At 37.0% G+C, this 27,939-nt stretch overlaps 1 protein-coding gene across 3 annotated transcripts in view; it reads right to left on the reverse strand.

The window, feature by feature from the left end:
• The window catches only part of znf385b (zinc finger protein 385B), a 203,042-nt gene that overhangs the window by 131,219 nt on the left and 43,884 nt on the right, over positions 1–27,939 (reverse strand). Inside the window, exons 1-2 of one of the 3 annotated variants that reach the window (XM_055214619.2) lie at positions 26,774–26,884; positions 26,382–26,699 (exon numbers count right to left, since the gene is read on the reverse strand). In XM_055214619.2, the coding sequence (XP_055070594.2) occupies positions 26,382–26,592 (211 nt within the window). In that variant the 5' untranslated portion in view covers positions 26,593–26,699; positions 26,774–26,884. Of the gene's footprint in view, positions 1–26,381; positions 26,885–27,939 lie in introns of those variants that run through there. The other 2 variants (XM_055214620.2, XM_073854672.1) reach the window with 2 other exon arrangements.

Genomic DNA, 27,939 nt, shown 5'->3' on the forward strand with positions numbered 1-27,939 from the left:
CACACACACACACACACACACACACACACACACACACACACACACACACACACACACAAATAATTCAAAATCTGATGAGGGTTGCAAAAGGGTTAAACCGGCTGCACGCTATGCAATTTTAAAAAGTCCTTCAAGATTGTTGCTTGTTGTCACTCTGTACGAACATGATCTCAGCTAAAAGCCATGTCACACTGTGGGATCTCAGTTGTCACTGTATAACAATAAAGCCTTTAAAACAGGCTCACACATGAAGACTCATCTGTAGTTTTACTTCATAGCCACACTGCAAGACTGCATCTCAAAACTTCTGACTTTGATCGTAATGGTGGTCATGATCAGTCTACTGTTATAGTAGTAAACACTAGCTAGGATGATTTACAAAATCGGCTATATGACTCTGTCTCCTCTCCACTAATAAGCTGGTGTGTGGTGGGCGTTCTGGTGCAATATGGCTGCCGTCGCATCATCCAGGTGGATGCTGCACATTGGTGGTGGTTGAGGAGATTCCCTCATTCATATGTAAGCGCTTTGAGTGCTGCAGAAAAGCACTATATAAATGTAACAAATTATTATTATTAAAATGTGACGTTAAAAGTGCATACTGAGTTTTACCTTTTAGTGATGGTAATAGTAAATAGAGAGCTACCCAGCTTTACAGGAAGACTGTTGTTTCTTAGTGTCTCAATCGGCAGGTGATGCAGTACTTTCAGCTTTATGACCTGTTTTTATTTTGTTTACTTCGTTACGTGTCACTTTCGCATCCTGAATTTATACTTCGAATGCATACTGCAGGCCTTCCGTCTGCTTCTGTCTCAAATTAACACGCCAGTTTAATCTGTTTGATTTAAAGGTGCCGTTTTTCATGATCCATTTTTTAAACTTTAGTTAGTGTGTAATGTGCTGTTAGAGCATAAATAATACCTGCAAATTTAAAGCTCAAATTTCGATATATTTTCTTTAACAGAATTCGCTTTTCAAGGACTACAGAGAACATGCGGTTTGGACTACAGCCATCTACTTCCCAGGTATATGATGACAATATTTGTTGCGCTTCCACAGAGAAGAGGAAGAGTTGCTGCGTTAGAGTTTTTGTCGAAATGCCATCGAGACGCTGTTATTTTCATCTCGGAGTCAAATGACCTTTGTTTGGCCTTTGCCGAAGACAGCTTCCTCAATCCGGAATGACCTTTCTGGACAACGTGCACTGCTGCTCTCGAATCACAACACACTGGACAAGCTACACAATCAGAACTCGTTACGTTTTTCTGAAGGAGGGACTTCATAGAACAAAGACGACATCAGCCTGTTTTTAGGACGGTGAAAACAGCGGTATAGAGATAAGTAAATTGTGTGAGAGAAAAAAAATTTCACACAGGAAACATGAACACATTACATTGTAAACACAATCATATCTTCGAAAACACTGGGAAAAAATGGCACCTTTACATTTTTCCAGAAATGATTATTTCACGATAATCATTTCTAGTGAGGAGTGCTTTGTGCTGATATCGGATAGCTAAAGGGGGGCGGGTCTTTGCGAAAGGTCAATTAACTTATCCATACGTATTTGAAAATGCACTGCAAAAATGACAGACACTAAATAACCAATCCCTCCAGAAAAACGCAATTATGCGAACGCATGATTCAATGAATAATCAGTCTTTTTATGCGGGGGCAGCAATTTTCAAATACGTCGCACTTTCGCCGCATAAATTGCAGATTTCCGCGCGCAAAATATACGGGGCTTGCATGATTTTATAATCCCCACATTTTTGTAGCAAAAACTCACATATATCTTAGCAGAAAGCTGAAAAATTTTGCATTTACTTCACACAAGCGCAGCCATGTCCCCTGTTGCTATGGGAATACTATGAAGTGACGTAATTATGCGACGTGAACATTATTGAAAAGCTGGAAACCCCTGAACCGCTGTTTTTGCAAGTTGATGCAATTTTTGCAAGTTCACGCAGTTTTTGCAAGTTCACAGAATTTTTGCAAGTTCAGGCATTTTCATCGCATAAAAATCACGCATATTCCATTGCATTTTTTAAGAAAACGTGCCGCAAGATAAAGTATTTTTGCCCACAACAATCACAAAAAAAGTCTGTAATGACTAAATTAATTTTTTATCATGCTTAAAATGAGTGTGTTAAAATGCACATTTTAATCCAATTGTGCGTAATAAACCAATAATGTGTAAGGACATGTAAGCGCGTAAAACAGTTTTCTTTTATCGGGGAAAGGTCATAATCGGCAAAGGCAAAATCCAATCATCACAGGTAAATTTTTGCTATTACCCCGCATTTAAATAATGCATTCACGCCATATTATCAGTTTTATCATAGTTTTGTTCATGTGCGCATGTAAAAGTTAAATGTCACAAACAGATGTAAACATAAAGTAACGCATTAAAGTCTGCTCTTGAGTCATGAGATTGACAGAGAAATGTTGAAATTAAAAACTAAGATATACAGGAATGAGATGGGATGCAACAGTATAGCTTTTTTAGCATATTTCCGGCAGGCTTTTTGAATGACTAGGCGGACTACAGGTGGCGAGAAACCTGACAATCTCCAAGTACCATGTAAATACTTTTTTTGCGTAGGCAGTTTATTGATTTGCATGTAAACACAGTAAGCTGCTTTTAATAGATATCCGCTTATTTTGGCAATGTAAATGCACTCAGTGTTGACTGAGTCAATCACAAAACATGCACGCTGGGTTTGCCACATGCATATAACACATAAGCCATTATATGAAATTTGATGCCAGTAATGAATTTGAACATTCCCAGGTGAGCACTGCCAACGATTGCAGAAAATTAATGCAATAATGCCCTTGATGTCTCAGCTGGATGGTTAGACTGCTCTCCCGAGTGTCATTGTGGAGTTTTATCTCACATGGACACCTTGGCCTCCCTGATACCACATCAGGGCTAGACATATAAAGGCATAAAGCATTGCTGACCATCATATTAAAAGACCCTGCAAACGGTGCAGGAGGGCACGCATTAAATGCGATTTAACGCCTTCAAAGCACACTGTAGAAACAGAGAACAGTTTGAAGTTCAAACGTCTGGTAGTAAAAGTTATTTATTTTTGTGATTTTCATTTGATGGCACCTATAATACTGGCCGAAAGCTATACTTATAGACTATATACATTTATATCAGCTATTGGACACCCCTCTTAAAGTACAAAACCTGTTTAATGTTTATGAAATATGTGGCTATTTTTATACTGTTTATCAAGAGCCGTCCAGTCAAATAAGTCATTGGCAAAACATTCACTATAACATAATGAAATAAACGTCAATTAAAGCTCGTCATAAGAATATGCTACTTTAGCATGCACCAGCCAAAACCTGACCCTCTGGATGATCCTATTAAATGACAAAAATCAGTACAGCTCATATATATCTATGCATTATTTCCTCCTAATCTGCATGCACTTAATCAGCCTTATATCCATGTTTTGCTCCATATTGAGTGTAACATGCTAAATTCTCTCTCTCTCTTTCACCTAATCCCAGCATTCTCCTTTACGCTACATGTCACACTTCATTTCCTCATACACAACTGAAGTGTGTTGGCTAAGCCTCGCGGACACAGACGAACATACGCAGACCCCCCCCCCCACGCTGCCCTACCAATGACCTGCAGGCCAGAAATGACATACAGATGAATACACAAATACATCAAAGATTAAATTGTGAGACAAGCTTTCCTTTAAAATTGTTTACTATAACAACATTGTCACAAACTAATCATTCTGCGTAACATATGAAGAGTTTGGTTCCAAAATGCGATAAACAGTGTTGGGGAGTAGTTAACTAACTTTAAAGTGGCAACGCTACTAACTTCACATTTTTCTGTAGCTTTACGGTAGTTCAGTTACTTTTAAAACAGTGTAGCTTTAACAGTAGTTTTTCCAGCATGTAGCGGTGTAGTGCGGCCACGCTACATTGCGTTGTGCCTCCTTCGCAATGGCTTTCCAGAGCATTGACTAAGCGGAGATCGTCTGATGATTTCGTAGTCATACATAACGTGCGGGAGAACGTCGACACACAATCATATTATAATGTCCGTGACGGAGTGGCATGACGGCAAAATCTGAAAATGTAGAGATTAATTGCCAATGAACATATTTTGTCCAAGTTCATGTCTCTTAAAAGAACGAACAGCAAACCATTTGTCTGACTGCGTTGAAATCTTCAAGCACACACAAGAGCCATTTTAAATGAATGCTTCTTTATCAAATGTCTATTTCAAGTACAGTGATGAATCCGTGATTCCCATTATGCCAGAATTTAATCTGTCCTGCCACTGTTTTGTAACAAACCTAGAAGAACACTAATGTTGTGTTTGCACCACCGCTTTAGCATCTGTCAATCAAACAGAAAAGGAAATCTGCATTTAACTTATATACTTAGTGCATTTTTCAAACCACATTAAATAATTACCTAGTTTGTTTATAATAATAATTCATAATAATTCATAATTGTATTACATTACGTTGTTTTAAACTTCTTAAAATGTTTCTTAAAACATTTTTCATTAAAATTATATTCAGTTATTTGTAATATTACGTTATTGTAAAAATTCAAGTAGTTTAAAAATAGCTAGCTACTTTTTATAGTAACTTGTAGTGTAGCTTACTACTTTTTCAGATGCGTAGCTTGGCTGTAGTTTAACTACTTTTACTGATAAGTAGCTTGTAGCTTAGTTAACTACAGTTTCAAAGTAGCTTCCCTAACACTGGCGATAAACGCCATTTTAAAAAAAATTGTTACCACCAAAATCAGTATTATATCTGGTTAGTATTAAAAAGTAAATTCTTAATTTTACGCATAATCCAATATCTGAAGTGTTATTCTGTCATCTTTTCTCCCTTTTTTCCAAAAACGTGATAAACGCCACTCCTCCTTTTCTACAGAATGCAATAAATCTGCTCAACAAATCACAGCGCACCATTCCACGCATTGTAAACAACAATGGTGGCGCTTTGAAAACACTAAGTAAGTGTTTTGATGAATGCCATTTATGTTTTTTTTTATCAGTGTATACTACTAGTCAACTAAATTAATATAACATGGCAAAGATTAATGCACATTTATGTATTGATTCAATGGATTTATTACATTTTGGAAAAAAAACTTGTCATGGATTTATTGCATTTAGCGGAAAGAATCAGTAAATCTTTGACAATCAAATTATGGATTTGAATATTTTATGTTATTTTAACTAAAGATGCTATGTGAAAGTTTGTAACAGAAAATAGTGTTTTTCATCTCGTCCCTTTCTTGGTATAGAAAACACGTTTTTACCGAAATTTGTCCAAATTGATTTATTGCGTTTAGTAACCAAACTATTCATATATACTATAGCAGAAAGCTGTCAGCAAACTTTAGTATCCTACAGCAAATCTGAGCATAGTAGCAGTTCATCTTTACAATACATTGTTTTAAGATTCTTCTCTGGCACAGGAGAAAAATGTCCCTCTCCCAGCTGTCAGGAAAAACAACTGAGATAATAAAAATATGTCATACGTGATTTCTGTCTGAGGGTACTGCCACAGGAACTCTTCAAAACTGATTCTCAAAGCACCGTGTTAAACTCGATACGTAAACATGTTTTAATTAGGCAAAAACACAGTTCGTTACTCTGCATGTGAACACAAGAAAAACAAGCAACACAATATGTGTAATGCTCACGTTTGCTGACAAATCTAGCCCACATTTTCACATTTGACAGTGTAAATTAGTGCGTGTTAAAAAATAAACAAAAATAGTGAAAATGACACAAAAAGAATGTGGTTCTTTAAGCAGCGCTACAATGTCTCAGCCCCTTATCTTATCATCTATGTGACAATACTCTTTAAGATCAATTCACCTTCAAAGATCCCCAGACGCTGCTTCATTTTCTGAGTGGAAATCCCTGAGTCCCTGGCATAGGACGTGCACAGATACAGTACACACACAAACACACACACAATCATACACACATTTATTTGAGCAGGAGAGGGAGATGGAAGACAGTAAGTGTAGAAACGTGTCAGGCGGTTAATTACCACGGGTCACTGATGCTCAATGTGCCATGCAGATCACATATTCACATCATAATGCATAACTAGATGATAACAAACATCCCTCTCCTGCTTTCATTCTACAGATGACATAAAGCAGCTTTATAGATGTCCATAAGTGAATGAAGTGAATGAGAAATAAATGTATTAGGTAAATGACAAATGAGTAAAATAATAATAAAATAAATAATAAAAGTCCATATTTTCAACAAAAACTTTGCGCCACAGGTAACACTTTATTTGTCAGAATGCATTAGCTAACATGAACACTGAGCATTATCGATTTCTTTATCTTTGTTAATGTTAGATAATCCTAATACAATTGTTCACATTAGTTCATTGTGCATAAATTAATGTTACTGTAACAGTTACAACTTTTGATTTTAGAAATTCTGAAATTAACACACAAAGATGAATAAATGCTGTAGACGTATTCATTAGCTGCGTTTCTAATATCCTTCATATTGCACAAATTGAAATAGCGAATTGAAAATGTGCCCAATGAAAACACGGCAATTTTGCATAAACTCCCAAATATCACAAAAAAAATTATGCTCAGGTGAGGTGCTTTTTCGGGCAATTCGAAAAAGGAAAACAACGCAAAACTGCAATGGAATTTTTTTTTTCCCGTTTACAGGTCCGCAAAAGTCATGCCATGGTTTTTCGAATGACTTTCTTGTGAGACAACAAAATTACTTTTTAGTCACACAACATTGATTACTGGAAAACACCATCATTTAACCCTGTATCGCGAAATTACGTACCTATAGTCACGTAAAATTGTGAGTCTTTTCCGTGACACTGAGACGTTTTTTCACCTTTTGCGTGAACATCTCACGCATTTCTTTTACGTGTCACTGTCACGTATTTGTTACTGAACTGTTTTATCCTATTTTCAAACCATTGACACTTCGGTTTAGGGTTAGATTTGGTGTTTGCGTTAGGTAGTCACTTTAAGTACTAGTTTATACACTGTAAAAAAATTCCGTAGAAATTACAGTGTTATTGCAGCTGGGTTGCCGGTACCTTACCGTAGATTTAAATGTATGTTATTTACTTGCAACATTTTGGTCAAAGTTAAATGAACATTAAACTTTGTCTTTACAGAGTAAAACTAAAAAAACAGCATCAAGCAAAACATTCTGGGAAACAAAATCTGAAGCAAAAAACAGAAAAAGGTTGATGATGATCTCTGGTTCCCAGAATGCTTTGCATGAGGCTGTTATTGTATAGTTTCATTCTATAAAGACTTGTTAATATTTAAAATTTATTTAACTTTGAACAAACTCTTGCCAGTAAATAACATAAATTTAAATCTACGGTAAGTTACCGGCAACCCAGCTGCAATAACATTGTAATTTCTACGGAATTTTTTTACAGTTTACCTTTTTTTCATGATTTATTTTTTATATTTTATGATTTTAAACCACTGTTGCCTGGCATAAGGGTTAGAGATGGGTTTGGGTAAGGATTTCATTTTATGTAAATCTAACCCTAAACCTCAGCAATAATGATAAGAAAATAGGACAAAACAGTTGAGTTACAAATACCTGACAGTGACACACTAAACAGAAATGCGTGACATGTTCATGCAAAAAGGCGGAAAAAATGTGTTGTGTCACCGAAAATACTTTATGTGACTATATATATAGTACGTAATTTTGTGATACTGGGTTGCTAATTTTGCATTAGTATTTTGTTGACATTTAAAAATAAAAATACGTTTATTAATCTTTAACGGAAACGCAGTTATTGGTAGTTAATGTTTGTTAATGCATTAACTACCACATGCACTGCAAAAAATGATTTTCAAGAATAAAGTTTCTTAGTATTTTGTCTTGCTTTCAGTAAAAATATCTAAAAATTCTTCAATTAAGATGCTTTTTCTTGTTAAGCAAAACGACCCAAGAAAATAAGTCTAGTTTTTACACCAAAAATATCAAATTTAAGTGATTTTATGCATAAAACAAGCAAAAAAAATCTGCCAATGGGGTAAGCAAATTTTTCTTTAATTTGCATTTAAGAAAAATGTTTAAGCTTTTTTGCTTACCCCATTGGCTGATTTTTTTGCTTGTTTCATGCACAAAATCACTTAAATTTGATATTTTTGGTCTAAAAACTAGACTGATTTTCTTGGGTTGATTTTAAAGTGTTACTGCAATGCATTTAAATATTTTCCAAACACTATGTCTATTTTCTAACTTTCTAAAGATTTCAACCTTTAGCACCTACGCATTTTAAATTTGTAGCCTTACAAAACATAAAAATTAAATGAGCTGTAACAGGTTGGAGCTGAGGACTCCCCTAAACCAAACATCACATTCACTGGGCCCACGTTCCCACAAAGAAGTTTGTCGCAAATCAAAATGACTGGCGACTGCCGATACGCTGAGAGACCATCAGAGGTGTCAAAATGAATGGAGAGGTGGCTTGCACAACCTGACACTTGTGTGTAAATAACCATGCTGGCGTAGATAGATGTGTGAGTAGATGTCATTGGACGAGCCCCGTTACCCTGCAGTTCAGGAAGCTTCTAGCTGCTGCCAAACGACATACTAACACATCGTGTAACTGAATATTCAAACCTTGGTTGGACTACACGAACCATCAGTAATGCCACACTGGGCTATCATGGTTACATCTAGTCATCGTTTCCAAAGAGGTAGCATCACCTGTTGGTCTGTGTGTTAATTACCGAACACTGAAGATGTTTCTCTGTACAGTATGTGATTGGATTAACAATCTTTACTTAAAGAGACACTCCACTTTTTTTAAAAAATAGGCTTATTTTCCAGCTCCCCTAGAGTTAAAGACGGGGTGCATGATTTTTGAAAAACACTTTGGAAAAGGGAGTCAGGCCGAGAACCAAAACACACTTGAAGCAAATCAGCTGTAAGGTGCGTGTCTACTAGCCTGGTTTGCTAATGTGTGGGGCGGGTCTATCAAAAGAAGGTCCAGATTCTATTGGGGTAGGTGATTTCAAATGTCTACATTGGCTTTCAGAGATCGTGCACCCTGCCTTTAATGCTACTGAAAGTTACCAAGGGGACTATTTTTCGGGCGCTGGGAAATATCATTGCGCCTGCTGCACCCATTGTAAGGCAGCAAAGTTCTTGATTATTAGGCTGGAATGAGAGTATAGTTCCTAGCCATATCGGCCTAGAAAATCAAAACTTTGTACAGATTCCGAAACACAATGTAACTACAGACTAGAAAATAACGGTTATTTATAGCGCAATGCTAATGGTCTAATCAGATTCAATGGATTATGCTAAGCTATGCTAAAAGTGGTAGCGCCAGACCCGGAGATCGGCTGAATGGATTCCAAAACGGTAAAACTCAAATGTTTAACTCTAGAGAAGCTGGAAAATAAGCCTATTTTTCAAAATGTGCAGTGTCACTTTAAGCCACATGACTCAAATCACAACTAGAAAGAAGCTTCAAACATGATAAAGGGATAGTTTATCCAAAATTTACAAACAGCTCTCTGCAAGGTTCAGCACTTGGACAGCGTCAGTTTTTTTAAGCATTACTTTAAATTGTTTTTTCATCTCACCATATCCACTGGTACAGAGTCATCATATACAATAAATCCGTGAGGTAGCATTTAAAAAAAACAAAAAACATTTAAAAACAGACGCATTTGTTTAAAGCAAAGCATTTATTTACTTACTCTTTACGCCTTCTAAAGTCTCATAATTAGTCCTCATTTATGTCCAAGAGACTCAATAATAATCTTTTACATTCAATCCTTTAATCTTTCATATTTAAAAGCATTTTTGTGCTGCTGCGCATTCATGTATGTGAGGGGTTAACCCTAACCCATACTGAGAACTATATTCTCTGAAGACGAAGCACTGCCGCATGGGCGGAGTGATTTGCACAACTCTGACCGAACTCTCTGCTCCTCACCAGGGGCTTCTCGTGTGCTGCGAGCAGATCACTCCGCCCATGCGGCAGTGCTTCGTCTTCAGAGAATATAGTTCTCAGTATGTATACTGTTAAAAGATCGCTGTGTCTCATATCACCTTGTTATTTGTACACGGTTTGATTATACAAATCACAACACATAAATAGGAAAATGATCGCGTTATTTTGTCACTTATTGGGAGCAGTATACTAGCTGGAGCCATGCATTTCCAGTCTTTGTGCTAAGCTAAGCTAGCGGGGGCTGCGTCAGACAGAGTTACAGCACGCACGGAGATGAGAGAGGTATGTATGGACTTATCTAACTCTGGGGGATACGGTGAATAAGCTAAATTCCCAAAATGTGGGCGTGTTCCTTTAAATAACAAAAAAAAACATATTGCGCCATTGACTTAGACTTTAGAGCAGGTTTTTGTTGGTCAATGGCGTAGTCTATTTTAGTTGCCTCAAAATAGCAAAGCGCCAACAATGCGCCTGAACACACCTCGTTTTCAGACCAGAACGCCCATGGGCGCAAAAGGGGGCGCAAATGCATTTGCTATTTAAACAACGCGGCGCTAAATGTGAAAGTTATAATTGCGCAGGGTGGAAACTAGCAAAATACACTTGCTATCTTTAATATTGATGGAGCAAGGTCATATCAAAGACTGAAATTAAACGTTTGTGCTCCTAATCTAAAAACTAGATTATGAGATTTCTAAATTTCACAGACAGGGTCACAAATCTTGTGGACGTGAAATAAAGGATCTGTTTCAAGAGCTGGTGACTCCCTACATAGCCAGCTGCCTCCTAAATCCCAGACCTAACAGAAATGGGACCTCATACGATAGTTGGCTAACTGAATTGTTTTGGTCCTAGATCAATACGGACACTTCACAAGCTCAATGCGATCTAAACAATGAGCCACCTAACAACTTAACAACAAGCCATACTTCAAGATCTAGACAAAACCCCCGAAGAAGACAAACTAATTCAGCGATCATGCGGTTAAATGCAGAGGCTGAAGTCATTAAGCTTCAAGCCATTGTTAATGAAATGTCACACTTCTGGAGCGTCTGTGTTTCTCTGCCTCTCTTCTGTTGTCTCCGCTCGTCCATCCACTTCACTGACACCCTGTGAGCAGCAATGATTCATTGCGGTCGAGAATAATGTCACTTCTTTTCTCTCGTGTGATTTCGCTGTCTCGGTAAATGCATGGTTGTGATGTAACAGATGGTGATATATGTTATGTACTGTATGTATTCATATAAATGATGTATTGTCACTGTCAGCCAGTACAGATGAATGAGTGGATAAACAGAATCAATGGAGAAAAGAAGAGGGGAATTTCAAGGTGAACACAGTGATAAAACTTACTGTTACTACAAAGCCTGCTCAATTACAAATTGCGTAAATATCCTAAAAACGCTTTTGTTGCACAGCATTACATTATGTTATGTTATGGATAATGTATAGGCAGCTGGTTGTCAGTGAAATAATCCACGACAACGTGATTACAATAACAACTGGCTGCCTGTACATTATGCCACCTATTAAACAGCTAATAAAGGGATAGTTTGGCCAAAAATGGTTAGAAAAAGTTTTAGATCTTTCAGTTAATCAAATGTGAAGTTATGGGGTCCACGTCCTTCAAGTCCAAAAAATTTCAACTATCCTTCAGAAAATAAATCCAAACGGCTCCACGATGATAAACAAAGGCCTTCTGAGGGTAATCCGCACGGTTTTGTTGTAAAAATATCCACATTTAAAACTTTATAAACGAAAATAACTACCTTCCGGTAATGCCGGCATCTTAGTCGCGTCCGCATTCTAGATGAGAGCTTACGCAGCTTAAAAAAGGGTTCTGTGCTGCTGCTCTGTGCCCCCGCTCTCCGAATTTGTCATATGTCACTAAGACAAGTGCGTACACTACGCTGATACTCTCTCCTGAACACAGAGGAGTCTAAGATGGTGGCGCTACCGGAAGCTAGTTATTTTCATTTTTAAATATGGATATTTCTACAACAACACCGCGCGGATTACCCTCAGAAGACCTTTGTTTATCATCCTGGAGCCGTATGGATTTCTTTGGGGAAGGATATATGCACTTTTTTTTAACTTGAAGGACGTGTACCCCGTAACTTTACTGTTTAGCAGGTGAAAGATATAAGACATTTTCTAAAATAACTGAAAATTTGTTCGTCTGAAAAATGATGGACATATGCATCTCGGACGGCTTCGGGGGGAGTAATTCATGGGTTTAATTTCATTTTTTGCCGAACTATCCCTTTAACCTCACAAGTAAGGTAAGGAGCATTAAATATTGATATGAAATATTTTATTAGCTTTTTTAAGGAATGCGAGGAAAACCAGTTTAATTTCGGTTTTAAGATGATGTGAAAAAGAATTAGTGGTGGGCAAAGATTAATCGCGATTAATCGCAAACAAAATAAAAGTGATTTTTTGCATAATATATGTGTGTGTGCTGTGTGTAATTATTATGTATATATAAATACACACACATTCATGTATGTATTTAAGAAACATTTACATGTGTATATTTATTTATATTTTTGAATAATTTTTAAAATGATACATAAATAAAACATTTCTGAAATGAATATATGTATGTGTGTGTGGTTAAATATACATAATAATTACACACAGTACATATACATATATTATGCAAAAAAATACTTTTATTTTGTATGCGATTAATTGCGATTAATGTTTGCCCAGCACTAGTAAAATTATTATGTCATATATTTCATTAAAAGTCATAAATTAAATTTTTGTTTAATATTAAACTATACCTGTCAAAATGATTTAAGCATTTTTTTTCTTGAATTTTTCTTGAATTTAGTGTTTAAGAAAAATGTTCAAGATTTTTTTGCTTACCCCATTGGCAGATTTTTTTTGCTTGATTTATGCACAAAATCACTTCAATTATTTTTGGTCTAAAACTAGACTTATTTTCTTGGGTCGTTTTGCTCATCAAGAAAACGGCATCTTAATTGAAGAATTTTGAAAACAAGTACTAAGATTTTTTTTCTTGAAAATCATTTTTTGCAGTGTAATCCCATAACATATGCAAATTAACCATGCAGGGTGACATTAAATGTACTTTACTTCGATCATGTCTATTGTACACAGCTTTGTTTATCAAAAAACAAGGAGCCGTCTTTTCTGGCATCATTTCAAAACTATTCGGACATCTCTAAAAAGTATGTTTTGCCAGGGCAAACACCAAAGACATAAAAGTATATTATTGTAATAATAATACAAATATCTTTGTTTACTTCCAAACATATAGGCTCATTTGTCAACTTCAAACAACTGGTAAAGGCTATTACTCAAACTCAAAGTCTTAGAACAAGGTAAGACATTTAAAAAAAAAGCTGCACAAAACTAATCCAGCCTATTTTACAATGCAGAGCTCCACGGCACGGCGGCAAATGAAGATAAGGGGCCTGCTGAATTTAAACAAACTGAAAGTAAGACATTCAAGCTGCAGACAGACATCCATGAATAACTTTCCTACTGACCTCACTCAGTCTGTGTGGCCTAAACAATTTCTCTCCAGGGTATATTTTGAAGGTTAATCTAAGTGGGCTGGATAGGGGTGCAAGCTTGTTCATGAAGACATGGACGCATACAGAAAACAGGCCGGCGGGAAAGACAGACCATCTGCTGGGAGGCGTCCGAGATTCATTAAATGCCTGTTGGGTGGGTTCTCTTACCCTGTGTGTGTTTGACAGAAAGAGTTTGATGGTGTTTGAATAGCAAATCGCCCGTGTAGCGTTGCACTCACATGGAAAATTGCATCTGGACATTTGCATAATTTTTCTTGCTCAAACCATAAATTAAATGCCTGTAAATTCTTTTATATTAAATTCTAGTGTTGAAGAACATGCATTTCACCAGGCAATAACAAGCACTTACATCTAAATGCACCACCCCATCCCTTCTCCAAATAACCCATTTCAAAACTAAAATGACTTTAATACTAAACAGCTGCAATTTGGCACTGCACTGAACAAACATTCAGGCATTCATTTTTAATGTCTTACATCAACTGCATGCCTTACAACTAAAACTGGATGAATGTTACAGTATGATTCCTAAATAATATTCATGAGCCAACTCAATATGGTTTACAATGTGTCTGCCCATTTTTCAGATTTTCCTACACCTCTGTAGGAACTGAATGCAGCTGAATTTGCCCAAATTCAACTGTGAAATGAATGTACTGCCTTTATCCTTTACAACTACTGAACATGAGTATGCTACATAGATAGAAAGTAATTCCCTGAGTACTATAGTCTTATGCCCCATTCACATTACAAACGACACGCAGTGACAAAGCACCAAAATCCCATTCAGTTCAATAAAGAATTGTCGATTTCCGATGACAGGGCAAAGCTAAAAAACCTTAAACTTTATGCAAATGATAAGTGACTTTCAGGAGCGACTAACAATCAGAGAGAAGCGCGGAGTCAACGTCATCCATCTTTCGGCTTTGATGGTTACTTATTTGATTATAAGTATTAATAATATAACAAAAAGTGATATTACGCAGCAGCGAAAATAGTCCCCTTAGTAACTATCAATGGCAGGGGACTATTTTCAGGCAGTGCGTAATATCACTACGCCTGCTGCAGCCATGTTACAGCAGCAAAGTCCTTGATTATTACGGCAGAGAAAGAGTATAGTTCCTAGCCATATCTGCCTAAAAAATAGCAATTTTTAATTTTCTGTCGGCCTTAGTACACGTAACTACAGAAGAGTCAAGTTTTAAATAGGAAAAATCTTGAAACACTTTGGTTATTTTTTAGCGCAATGCTAATGGTCAAATCCGATTCGATGGCCAAGCTACGCTAAAAGTTGTAGCGCCAGACCCGGAGATCAGCTAAATGGATTCCAAAACGGTAAAAATCAAATGTTAAACTCTAGGGTATCTAGAAAATGAGTATATTTTCAAAAAAGTGGAGTGTCCCTTTAACTCTTTCCCCGCCATTGACGAGAAAACGCTTCTCTGCCAATGACCAGTTTTTCCGACAATCCGTATTTCCGCTATTATCCACCAGGTCGCGCTCTTACCCAACTTATAAAACACTGAAGTATTCCCTTAGGGCAAACAGTTCAAACTCTGTGTATGTTTTGATGATCGCTCTGAATTTGATCTTTATCAAAAGTCAGCTTTTTGCTCAATTTTTTTGAAGAAACCTACCCATATTTGAGAGATGATAAAAGAGAACAGATGAAGGTAGGATGGGTCTGTTTTTTTATTTGATATATTGTATGTTTATATATTTGAAAAAAAAAACAATTTCTGGAAGGCATTCAACTTTCATGAAAATCAAAAAAATGCTGGCACTGGCTGGCAACTTTTTTTTAAAACTCTGGTGGGGAAAGAGTTAATAGCAGAGTTTTTTGAGGGCGTTCGATGCGAAGTTCGTCACACATGTATGTTCGTCACACATCGTGTGTGGTTTGTAATTTCAAAATATGTGTTCTGCGCTTCGAGAGATCCTGTGTGCATCATGTGTCTTGTCAAAATAAGTGGCTGCTGCAGACGCGTCTAAAGAGTTTATGAGACGCTCGCGTTTGTCAGATACTCACATAATCTCATGCGTAATCAGAGTTTACTGTTATGGGAGTGTCTTGCATGTTTTTGTGAACGTGAGCGTCTTTTTTTATCATGAACGGTTATGAAGCGTGTGCAGCAGGCACTTATTTTGACAAAACACGTCATGCAAATGGTTCACATGACGCAACAAACACATATTTTGAATACATGAGCAACACACATGGCAACACATATTTTAAATGTGCGCCCCTCAGATGAGCAGTCACAAGCAGCCACTGGTTCATAGCCTCAGTTTTTATATTTATTTATTACATATTTTTTATATTTGCTTGGCTTTTTATAAATGTTACAATTTTAAACAATGATAAAACATATCAAAAAGTAAAATAAATAAAAAATTTGTAGACTACATCAAAAAATAGCCCTCCAGATTGTGTTATCCATTGTGGTAGCTCACAAAAAGGTTGGAGACCTCTGTACTAAAACATCATCAGCACTGCCAGTGCCAGCTAACTAAGATTACTTGCTTTTGGTCAGACTAGTGGATGACAGAACATGTAAGGATGGCAAGCTTCATTCACACATAATAGTGTAGTGCTCCAAGCAATGTTTTTTTATTTTGTGTGCGTGAGATCTGTTTGGAGTAGAGACAAGATGTAAATGCAATACAACTAAAGAACATCCAGATACCAAACGTATGTCAACAGCAGGTGTAAATGGATCTATGTGTTTGAAGTAAATGGTAGATAGGGGAGGGTCCCGGGGGCAACATGTTCTCATAGATGGATTCTAAGAGCATAATTTTCCCTGACTGAGATGAGGGCCACAGTCAGGACACCGTGTGTCAGATAGCTCCATCACACCCTGTTGCTCTTAAAAGTATGAATCTTTCAATGGAAACCATTAAAATTTCATTCTGGAAATGCTCGTACCTCTCGCACGTCACAAGTCATCAGCTGAGTCTACATCACTGTGCCGCGACCGCATTTCACCAGACGACTCGACAAAAATAATTCAATAAACCTCCTGCATGTTTCACTGCACTGCAAACAATTATTTTCAAGAAAACATTTTCCTAGTATTTTTGTCTTGTTTTCAGTAAAAAAATATCAAATTTAAGTGAATTTGTGCATAAAGCAAGCCAATGGGGTAAGCAAAAAATCTTGAACATTTTTCTTAAACACTAAAGAGACAAAACAAGACAAAAATAGTAAGATTTTTTTTCTTGAAAATCATTTTTTGCAGTGTGACAAGTATTTATAAATACTTGTCAACATTGCAAAAAATGACTTTCTTATTTAGTATTTATGTCTTGTTTTCAGTAACAATATCTAAAAATTCTTAAATTAAGATGCTTTTTCTTGATGAGCAAAATGACCTAAGAAAAAAAACTCTAGTTTTTAGACAAAAACTATACAATTTAAGTGAATTTGTGCTTTAAACAAGCAAAAATATCTGCAATGGGGTAAGAAAAAAAATCTTTAAAGGTGCAGTGTGTCATTTTTAGAAGAATCTCGTGACAGAAAAGCAAAATAATATACAAAACTATATTATCAGGGGTGTATAAAGACCTTTCATAATGAACCGTTATGTGTTTATTACCTTAGAACGAGACCTTTATATCTACATACAAAGAGGGTCCCCTTACATGGAAGTCGCCATTTTGTGCCGCCATTTTTCTACAGAAGCCCTTAACGGACAATTTTTTTTACTTTTTTATTTAAGACATGTTTGACTGGTGGCAGCTACCGTAGCTTCTCTATGCGTTGTAAAAACAAGGGGTTAGCAGTGGACTAAGCCGTTGGTTGCAATTCACAACCTCACCACTAGATGCCGCTAAAATTTACACACTGTACCTTTAAATAAGTTGCCTCATTGGCTTGTTTTAAGCACAAATTTAATTAAATTGTATAGTTTTTGTCTAAAACTAGACTTATTTTCTATATAATACATCTTAATTTAAGAAGATATTTATACTAAAAACAAGACAAAAATACTAAGTACCGGTAAGAAAATCATTTTTTGCAGTGAACAAACAGAAGACCCTCCTAAAAACATTTGTCTTGATGACATTTGCAATTTTGACATGGACCACCTTCATATTCTTTATATCATATAAACATTATCATATTTTGTATGAAAAAAGAATAACTTTAGCAAAACACATTCAAAGCAAACACACGTAATTTGACCACATCTGGGTAATACAATATGCTATTCATAAAAAAATTATGATTGCTTTACTTACATCGACAGAGCAAGCACACAGAATAAATATTGACTGTATAAATAAGTTAGACATTTTATATTTTTGTGTTTGCTAATATTGCATAGGTCTAGACGTGATACAGATCTGTTTAAAGGTGTGGGAAATCTTTCATTACTGTTTAAAAAGCATTTCAGAGACATCTCGAAGCTGCCTGATAAAGTGACAAATTGTGAATTTGAGATTATTATTTGGGGGTTTTTAGTCACAAATTTGCATGTGTGTTTTTTTATAGTTCATAAAGTGTAATATTATTCTTAAATATGAAAAAAGATGCAAGTGACCCTAAACTTTACGGTAAGTCAGACTGGTGTGGGCTATGACTCAAGCAAGTGGAAAAGAGAATCTGTCTGGTTTATATTATTAGTCATTATGATGTTTCTTGCCACTGATATTGAAAGACATATAAACAGTGGGCACAAAACTCTCCACAGCTTTATGTCTCGTCACGCTGTTCTGACAGTCTATAGTATGACTAACGCTCTTATTATCCTAAAGTTAAAAATAACCCCATAAATCATCCCATACCTGCATGACAATTACCCGTATGCTTTTTTTAAAGATGACCACACCGCCATCTTGTGGTCAGCGCTGCTCCTACACACTCACTCAGGTGCATATAAATATACATTTATACATAAACCACACACAGCTATAAAGTACAAAGCAGAATAAATTGGATAAATTAAGTGCCACGTTTGCAGAAATGCCCTCAATCCATCACAGTCAGCGCACGTGTGCGGCTCTTTTTACCTCAGTGGTTTACGGAGCTGATCTGCTGTCAGTCAAAATGATACAGCAGTACAATGCAGTAAACACATCCTCCCCACTGTAATTACATATGTCCGGCTCAGACTACACCAGATAATGGATAGCCTGTTTAAAGATTCAAGTGCACAGACACTCACGTCCGACAGATAAAGTGAGCAACAGTTAAGCAATAAGGTACGAGAGGCTGTGCTGTATCGTGAATAAGTAACGGCTGAAGGGCGTTGTTAGGCACGACGCGAAGCGGAGTGCCTGCAACCCCTTCAGCCGTTACTTATTCACGATACAGCACTTGCCTCGAGTACCTTATTGCTTTTATAAAACGGTTACCACACAATATTAAAGTAAAAAAATATTAGTGCAACTTTCATGAAGTTAAATCAATAAAAGCATTCCTTCCGCTAGAAAAAATAGTCCCTGAATGCAAACAACAACATGGAAGCTCAAATAAAAACAACAAACTGCTCTCAGACTTTGTCTCATTATATGTTTATGTGTTGCTAGGGGTGTTGCTAAGGGCGCAGTGATATTAAATAGAACCGTTGGGTGAAGCGGTCATAGCAGTGCTTTATTGTGAATAAAGCACACCTATTGACCAATCAGAATCAAGGATTGGAACTAGCCGTTTTATAATAAGATTTATACATTACATCAAACACAATTTTACATAATAAAATGTAATCGTTTTCTTGAGACATTCACCCATTAAAATAAAATGCATCTCTGATATGAAAAAATGCATTACAGAAGTGACAATTCATATAGTTATGGATTTGGTAGACATTAAATGTACATTATAAAACGGTTAGTTCCAATCCTTGATTCTGATTGGTCAATAGGTGTTCTTTATTCTCAATAAAACACTGCTATGACCGCTTCACCCAACGGTTCTATTTAATATCACTGCGCCCTTAGCAACACCCTTAGCAACACATAAACATATAATGAGACAAAGTCTGAGAGCAGTTTGTTGTTTTTATTTGAACTTCCATGTTGTTGTTTGCATTCAGGGACTATTTTTTCTAGCGGAAGGAATGCTTTTATTGATTTAACTTCATGAAAGTTGCACTAATATTTTTTTTACTTTAATATTGTGTGGTAACCGTTTTATAAAAGCAATAAGGTACTCGAGGCAAGTGCTGTATCGTGAATAAGTAACGGCTGAAGGGGTTGCAGGCACTCCGCTTCGCGTCGTGCCTAACAACGCCCTTCAGCCGTTACTTATTCACGATACAGCACAGCCTCTCGTACCTTATTGCTTAATTAACACATTTGGCAAATGCTTTTATCCAAAGTGACTTACAAGGCAAAGTTATCCTTTTTTATCAGCAAGTGTGTTCCCTAGGAATGAAACCCACAATCTTTGCGCTGCTTGTGCAAAAGTGAACTACAGGAATATACATAGTGACAACAGTATAATGTATAACTGTATAACAGTGAGATCCACTTTTATTTTTCTAAATAAAATCACAGCTCCTGTTTATTACTAACATTCAGTCACACAGATGTGCTGACATACATAACGCCAACCAAATGTATGAACTTGTAGAAATGTGGCTCTACAAATGGGCAGAAATTATGCACTGAAATCACATTTACATTATTAATGACATTAATCTCTTCTGGTGTGAGACCACGATCACACTGTAGCTATATACTGTTGTCACACCTCTTCTTTTAATCATTCAGTATGCACAAATTTGGTTATTTACAGGAGCATAAACCAAACATGACACATCTGTCAGCAGTTTACTTACAGTTAAAGAGCATAGAAGAAGCAAACTTTAATGGTACCTATTATGGCCTTTTTCCAAGATGTAATATAAGTCTCAGGTGTGCCCAGAATGTGTCTGTGAAGTTTCAGCTCAAAATACCCCACAGATCATTTATTGTAGCATGTCCAAAATGACCATATTTGGGTAGGAGCAAAAACGTAGTTTTAATGTCTGTACCTTTAAATGCAAATGAGCTACAGCTCCCTTACAAACAGACAATGAGTGCTTTCAGTTTAAATAGATTTAATAGATGATAGCATCTAGTAGACAGTGTACAACTCGCTGAGGGTGGAAACTATGGTAATGCAAGACTGTAAGGGGGCGGGGCTTTGTCAGTGTGACCTCACATTGATAAGAGGATTAAAACGGCATGTCTAATGAGACTGCTTTGGTTTAATAAGGATTTAAAAAGAAGGAGAGGGTGCATTTTTCACACATTGCCAAACACACATCTTGTCCAAACACCTTGTAAAAGTGGATTTTGCATATTAACTCTTTCCCTGCCAGCGTTTTTTTTTTTTTAAATTCCAGCCAGCGCCAGCATTTTTCATGATTTTCACAAAGGTTTAATGCCTTCCAGAAAATGTTCTTCTTTAAATATATAAACAAACAATATATCAGATGAAAGAACAGACCCTCTGCTTACAAAAAAAAAAACGTTTCATCTTACCTTCATTAGTTCTCTTGTAATCACCTCTCAAACATGGGTAGGCTTCTTCAAAAACACCCAATTTTGAGCAAAAAGCTGAGATAATTCAATTTTTGTGAAGGACTTTTGATAGAGATCAGATGCAGAGCGATCTTTAAAACATACACAGAGTTCTTTCTCTTTCACGTGAGGCGCTACTTCCGGGTTGTATAAGTTGCGGTATTGCGTAAAGACGGAAAATCTCGTCATTGGCGGGGAAGCGTTTTCTCTTAATTGACGAGATATCTCAATTGCGGCGAAAGAGATAAGTGCCCTTTAACATGTCAAACTGTTTATTGAACTAGAGGTCTTCTTGGGTCCAAAGAAATGTACCCGACACAAAATGCCCCGAGTCACTTTTTACCCGATGTGAATAAAACTTTTTTTTAAAGAAAGACCCAACCCGACACGAGACAAACCAGAGTAAATTAGACCCGAGTTCGACCCGACCCAGTGGCAATTTTTTGCTTTTCAGTCAGACAGAAAGAAAATGTAGTGGCCTCGCCTCTAATTTGGCCCGCTGCTCCATTTATTTTTGTTATCTGATGACGACACCAAGGTAAATGCTAAAATATGCATTTAAAGTTGATTGACAAGTCTGGCTCAATGACAATTAACCCAACGCTAGCCAAACCATGTTGAAAGCGCTATTGGCAAACAAAGGAGGGGTTGGTAAGGGACCTGATGTACACGCGTGAGATAGTTCAGGTCTTCTCGGGTCTATATGGCAAAAACACATTCATTTTAAAGGAATAGTTCACCCAATAATGAAAATAATGTCATTAATGACTCACCCTCATGTCGTTTCAAACTCGTAAGACCTCCGTTCATCTTCGGAGCACAGTTTAAGATGTTTTAAATGTGAAAATGTGTTGAGGCATCGAGAGTACATTTTGGTCTAGAAATAACAAAGATGACGATTTGATGTACCATTGTCTTCTCTTTTGTGTCTGTTGTGGGGCGCATGCGCTAAAGTCACGTGACTGCAGTGACGCGAATGATGTGTTATCCTCAGACATGTTTGCAAAGTTTTTTTTCAAACTTACAGCATGCGTCTCCTCAGAGGCGCACAAAAAAAAACAGCTGGGGTGCACCAGATAACACGTCAGCCGCGTCACTGCAGTCACGTGACTCCAGTCTCGCGCATGCGCCTCACGACAGACGCGGAAGAAAAGACAACGCTGAACAAAGTCGTAATTTTGGGATTTTTCGGACCAAAATGTATTTTTGATGCTTCAACACATTCTAACTGACCTACTGATGTCACATGGACTACTTTGATTATGTTTTTATTACCTTTCTGGACATGGACAGTATACCGTACGTAGATTTTCAATGAAGGGTCAACAAGCTCTCGGACTAAATATAAAACATCTTAAACTGTGTTCCGAAAATGAACGGAGGTCTTCCGAGTTTGGAACGACGTGAGGGTGAGTCATTAATGACATTATTTTCATTTTTGGGTGAACTATCCCTTCAAATTACCAGAGACCGCTAATATTATACCCGACCTGTGTCCAAAGCACGCATAAACTTTTAGACACGAAATCGGGTCTCGGGTTGGGTTTCAGGTTTTCAGATCCAAGTGGACTCGTGTAGACCTCTAATGTCAAACACAAAATGTTCAAGAGTGACTCCTGTATCATGGACAAAAAACAGCATTTATATGTGGATTTCACTTCCAGAACTATGCACTGTATACGTGGCCAAGAACTCACAAGAGCTTTCATACTATACACCCCTTATGTATAATGGTGTTAGGTAATGAGATCGTGGAAAAAAACATGTCTGGAATTCTTCATATTGGAAAGCTTCGAGATTATATTACTAGTATGCATATACCATGAAATTTATTTGACATCTTCATAATCTAACATTGCAACAAGGTACTCAACCTGAATAAATATTTCCATTTTGCTTTGCCCATCAAACAAGAAAAAACACAGAGTTTTCCCATGGAGTTTAGCACAGTGAACCTGTCTAATGTCTGTAGCCTGTGTGCTACTTTTCCATCAATCTTAGGAAAGTTTGGCCACCACTGTTACTTCACACGGTTCCTCTGCCCATCTTCTAACAAAGCCACCCAAATAATTTCCAAGGTAACGCACACAACAACGCCATGTTTGTTGAAATATGAAAGCAATCTGGATCCAGCTTCAAGATTTTATCCTCAACAGTGTAAATAGCTTTCTTCCACCCACCAGTTAGACTGTGAACTCACTGATAAATTGTCACATACTGGTAAAGTGTAGGTGCTGCCATTCACACTAGATACACAAGCCAGCATCTCCACAGGCCTGTTAAACAGATAAATTATTCTCAAAGGTCCATGGAGATTATTCATCAGAGACATGACCGGTCGGTTATAATGAGGACACGCCGTTCTCCTCTCACCCAGGTCAGAAATGAACAGGGGTTGGGAAAAAATCAAATGCCCAAGATATTAAAAATGCCCACATAGTGAGTTTATCTAACACAGGGGCTGGCCAATTATTCAAAATGTATTCTAGCAAAATATTTATTGTGTTATTTCTAGAACATTACACACAGTTATGTTGATACTGTATTTTTTATTACTTTATAACAGGTTTTCCCAAACTGGGGTTCTGAGGCTATTGCAGGGGGATTGTGAGTTACAATTCAATCATAAAATGTAAATAAATAAATAATTTAAAAATTAAAAATCTAAATAAAACACTAATAAAAATATATATTTTGTTAAATCTGCATGCTATGTGACTATAACACAACACTACAATATATCAGAAAACTGAAAACTCTTAGAAAATGGACAGACACATTTTATGTACCAATAAAAGAAAATTACCGTTTAATAACAAGTAATAATAACAATAATCATTTTGTATGAAATGAGTATATTTGTTAATATGTTTATTATTACTATTATTGCTAATATATATTAATATTTGTAATTTCATATTAATTTAATTTATCATTATTATTATTGTTATTATTAATAATATTGCTATTAATTATATAAACTCTGATTATGTCTTAATCTTATAAACTATGTTTTGTTTGTCTTTGTATTCAGGGTTACCACACTTTAGTTACCTTCAAATTCAAGGACCTTTCAAGGACTTTCCAGGTCCAATACCCTCAAATTCAAGGACTAAATGTGGGGACACATTTCAAGTGTGAGCAAGGTTACATCATGTTACTTTTTAAGATACATTGTTACAGTTCCTTTCGAGGGAACTCGCGGTGCGCTACTGCGGTGACACTTTGGGGACGCCTCCAGGGGTAAGTGCGTCTGAATGTGTATATCAAATTCAACCTATGATAAGGCTTAAAGACAAAGACAGGGTGACGTGGCAGCCAGGAAGTATATCGCTATCTAAAATATCGCCAAAGACGGCGTTACAGAGACGCAGGAAGTTAGGCAAGGGAGACTCAGCGTCTGATTCCCTTCTCAGGGAACAACAGTTACATACGTTACCCGAGTCGTTTTCATGTGTAAAACACAACTATGCAAAAAAGCATTTTGGTATGAATCAACATTCGCATACAGAAGATTTAAGCATTTAAAGCGAACAGCTTAGCACGTGTGCTTAAAATTTTTAAATGATCCTACATTACATAGGGAATACTCTGGATTTTTTTCCACAAAACTTCTTGCATAAAATAGATTCAAGCACTTTCAATGACCTGTATCTATGTATGTATATTTTCAAAAACTTCCCAGGGCCTTGAATTATTTCCCCCAGATTCACAAACTTTCAAGGATTTCAAGGACCCGTGGGAACCCTATGTATTTGTATTTTGCATTTAATTTCTCATCTGTAAATATTGTAATTGTCTGTTTGCTAAATAAAAAATAAATAATAACAATAATTATGTAAAATACTACTGATAAAAACTTTAAACAGTTGAAAAATAAATTTTTAAGTAAACAATTTAGATCAAGGGGGTTCAGCCAAGCTTGCCGCACAAGCCCTGAAAAGTGAAGCCAAAATGTCTCGATCACCGCCTCCCCATATTATTCAATGGTACTTGAGACCAACTAAAAAATTTAATTACACTTCAGTTACCTTTTTTCTGTCATTAACTGTAGTTTTTATCACGCTGATGTAAATTCAAATGTTTGTTTTTAAAATAAGTTTGTGTTTAGTTAGTTATTTAGTGCTATAAAAATGGTGGTCTCACGTCATGATTGACAGCTGTGATATGCGCATTCTACGAGAGCGAGGGCTGGGTCTTGATTTCGCGGCTTCACTTCCTGCTCACTACTGCGAATGACTGGTCCCGAAATCGCTACTGCGCAGACTCAAGACCCAAGATGTCAGTGCCATATCGGGACACTGGCGGCTTCACTTTTCACCAATGGAAGAGAGCGAACAGGCATCGTCCATCTTTTTTACAGTCTATGGGTTCAGCTGACAAAAACATTTGAAAACCCCTGCTTTAACAACCTTAAAAAACGTGTTTTAGCGGAGTTTATCTTGAAAAACAGAAGTTACAGTACAGTTGATGTCAGGTTTAATTGTTGGTCAGAAATATGTTTTGTAATTGAGATTTTATAACAATGATTTTAAAGATATCATTCTTTCCCTATTAATGGGTAGATGGGACTTTAGTCTTGCATGACTTGAAAAACTGCCCAGTGGCGTTGCAAACATGGTCGCCTAGTGGTGTGACTTTCCTCAAGGACAAAAAAATCTATACAGTTTTACTGCAGTAAAGAACATGATGTGGCTGAAACCTTAAGGTGATGGGTTCGATCCCTGCAAAGGGCACATGATCTGTCATCACTGTTGTCTTCAAAATCTGCTTTGTTCCTAATTTGCTATTTCCCATAAAAAAAATAATAAAAGCACCTCCTTTAAAGCAGACTGTGCACATGTCAAATACAATCTGTTGGTTTAAGTTAAAGTCTGACTAGAGTTGTCTTGATCTCATGTCCACAACTATTTACATTTTCATTCATGCCTTTGCCAGACATACAGTGCCAGGCATACATGTACAGTCCCAAAAATACAGTGCCAGACATACATTGCAATCCAGCAATTTCGCAGCGTTTCCTGAAATCAGACCCATAACTTTTATGCTTAGTGAGCTACAAGAACACCAATACCTCTCTCACCCAAACATTCCTGTCACATCACTTTCCTATAATAAAAATGGCAAAAATGCCACAAGAACTGACAAGCCAGGCCTCCGAGTCAAATGCTAACTCAGGGTGCATTACTGTCAGAGCTGTTTACGCCCGCACAGCAAAACGTGTGTCATTTCAAAGCAAACTAGAAACACAGGGGGATTTTCTCCTATGCCCAGAAGGTCTTACCTTGACTGCTGTTGCTGGTAAGAGGGAGAAGAGGAGGGGGAGCGACGCTGACACTCGCCGTGGGCACCTCTCCATTATTCAACTGTTTGACCCTCTTAAGGTGAGACTTGCCGTTAAAGTGGACCTGGGCCTGCGCAGCCGAGTGTATCTGGATGTTGCACACTTCGCAGAGAGAGTAGAGTAGTGTCTTATTCTCTTGTTGCAGCAGCATGTCTGTGGGGCTGTCATAACCAGGTTACTTTACCTCCCAGCAGCCACATAGGAAGCACAAATGTCCGTTTTCTACCAGCTGGGTGGGGCTCAAGGGGGTCTTCATACCTGCAGGAGAGCAAAGAGATGAGGGTTAGAGGAAAGTGTTTAATCCAAATCCAGATGGCACTCGGGTGACTCACAGTCTGAATTCAGCATAACCCCCAAAGAGCTTTTGAAAACAGGTGGGGAGAGTTTACATCCCAAAACCGCAGAGGTACAGGCTGTGTATAAGACGCGTGTGATCGCGGAAATGTCTGGAGCACTTGTGTGGGCTACACGGGTGGCTGAATGTTCTGTCCTATGACTCCTCCCCCAGCATGCTAAAGCCAAGCTTCCCCACTTGTGGAGCGGGCACTGAGCTGCGGACTGACCTCCTGTGCCCATCTGTTGCCTTTGCAAAGAGACCCGGGTCTTACATAAATTGACTAGGATGGCGCCAGCTTCATGCATGCTTATAGCTGTTAACAAATACCATTATGAAGAAACTAGTAAGTTAACCCTAATAAGACCCTTGGGGTCAATCCTACCCCCAAGCCAGTTTTCTTTAGTTTAAAAACATGGTTCCCTTCATCTCAGTTGAGTAAGATTTTGTGACTTTTCCAAATTATCTGTCAAGATATATATACTGTAAAAAAAATGATATTGATTCTGTTGTTCTAAAGAGGTGTAAAAAATTACCAAAAGAGGCCCTTTGGGGGTAAAAATGACCCCAATTGAAATGAAAGGGAAATGCAAAAAAAAAAATTTCTTTATATTTGTCAAAAAAAAAATCAATGCATCCAGAATAAATCTGAAAATTTTAACACAGAAAGGTAGGCCTGGTACTACAGCACAAATGCAATATAGAAAAGACATGCTCAATCACAAACACACACACTCACTCACACACACACACACACACACACACACACACACACACACACACACACACACAAACACACACACAAACAAAGGTATGACTGCCACAGAGAGCATTTTTTACAGAATTTGGCAAAAAACAGCCACAGATGCAAAACAAAGATGTAAAATGCATTTCAAAATGCATCAAAAACTACAAAAAATTATACTATTTGAAATAATATTTATTTTGAATGTCCTTTCTAATGTTTATGTAAACATAAATTGTACAAAAATGTATCACTAAAGTAGTGATTTGAGCTGTTAGCCACATCCAGTAAAATAAATGGGTCTCTATGGTCATCTGCTGGTCAAAATGATTTATTTCCTAAACTGTAGTTTTTAAAGTTTTTTTCTAATGGTCGAATTCAACACATAACATCTAGATCAACATCTTAAAACAATTTAA

This window comes from Misgurnus anguillicaudatus, chromosome 17, assembly GCF_027580225.2.
Source record: "Misgurnus anguillicaudatus chromosome 17, ASM2758022v2, whole genome shotgun sequence".
In the NCBI taxonomy this organism is placed as follows: Eukaryota; Metazoa; Chordata; class Actinopteri; order Cypriniformes; family Cobitidae; genus Misgurnus; species Misgurnus anguillicaudatus.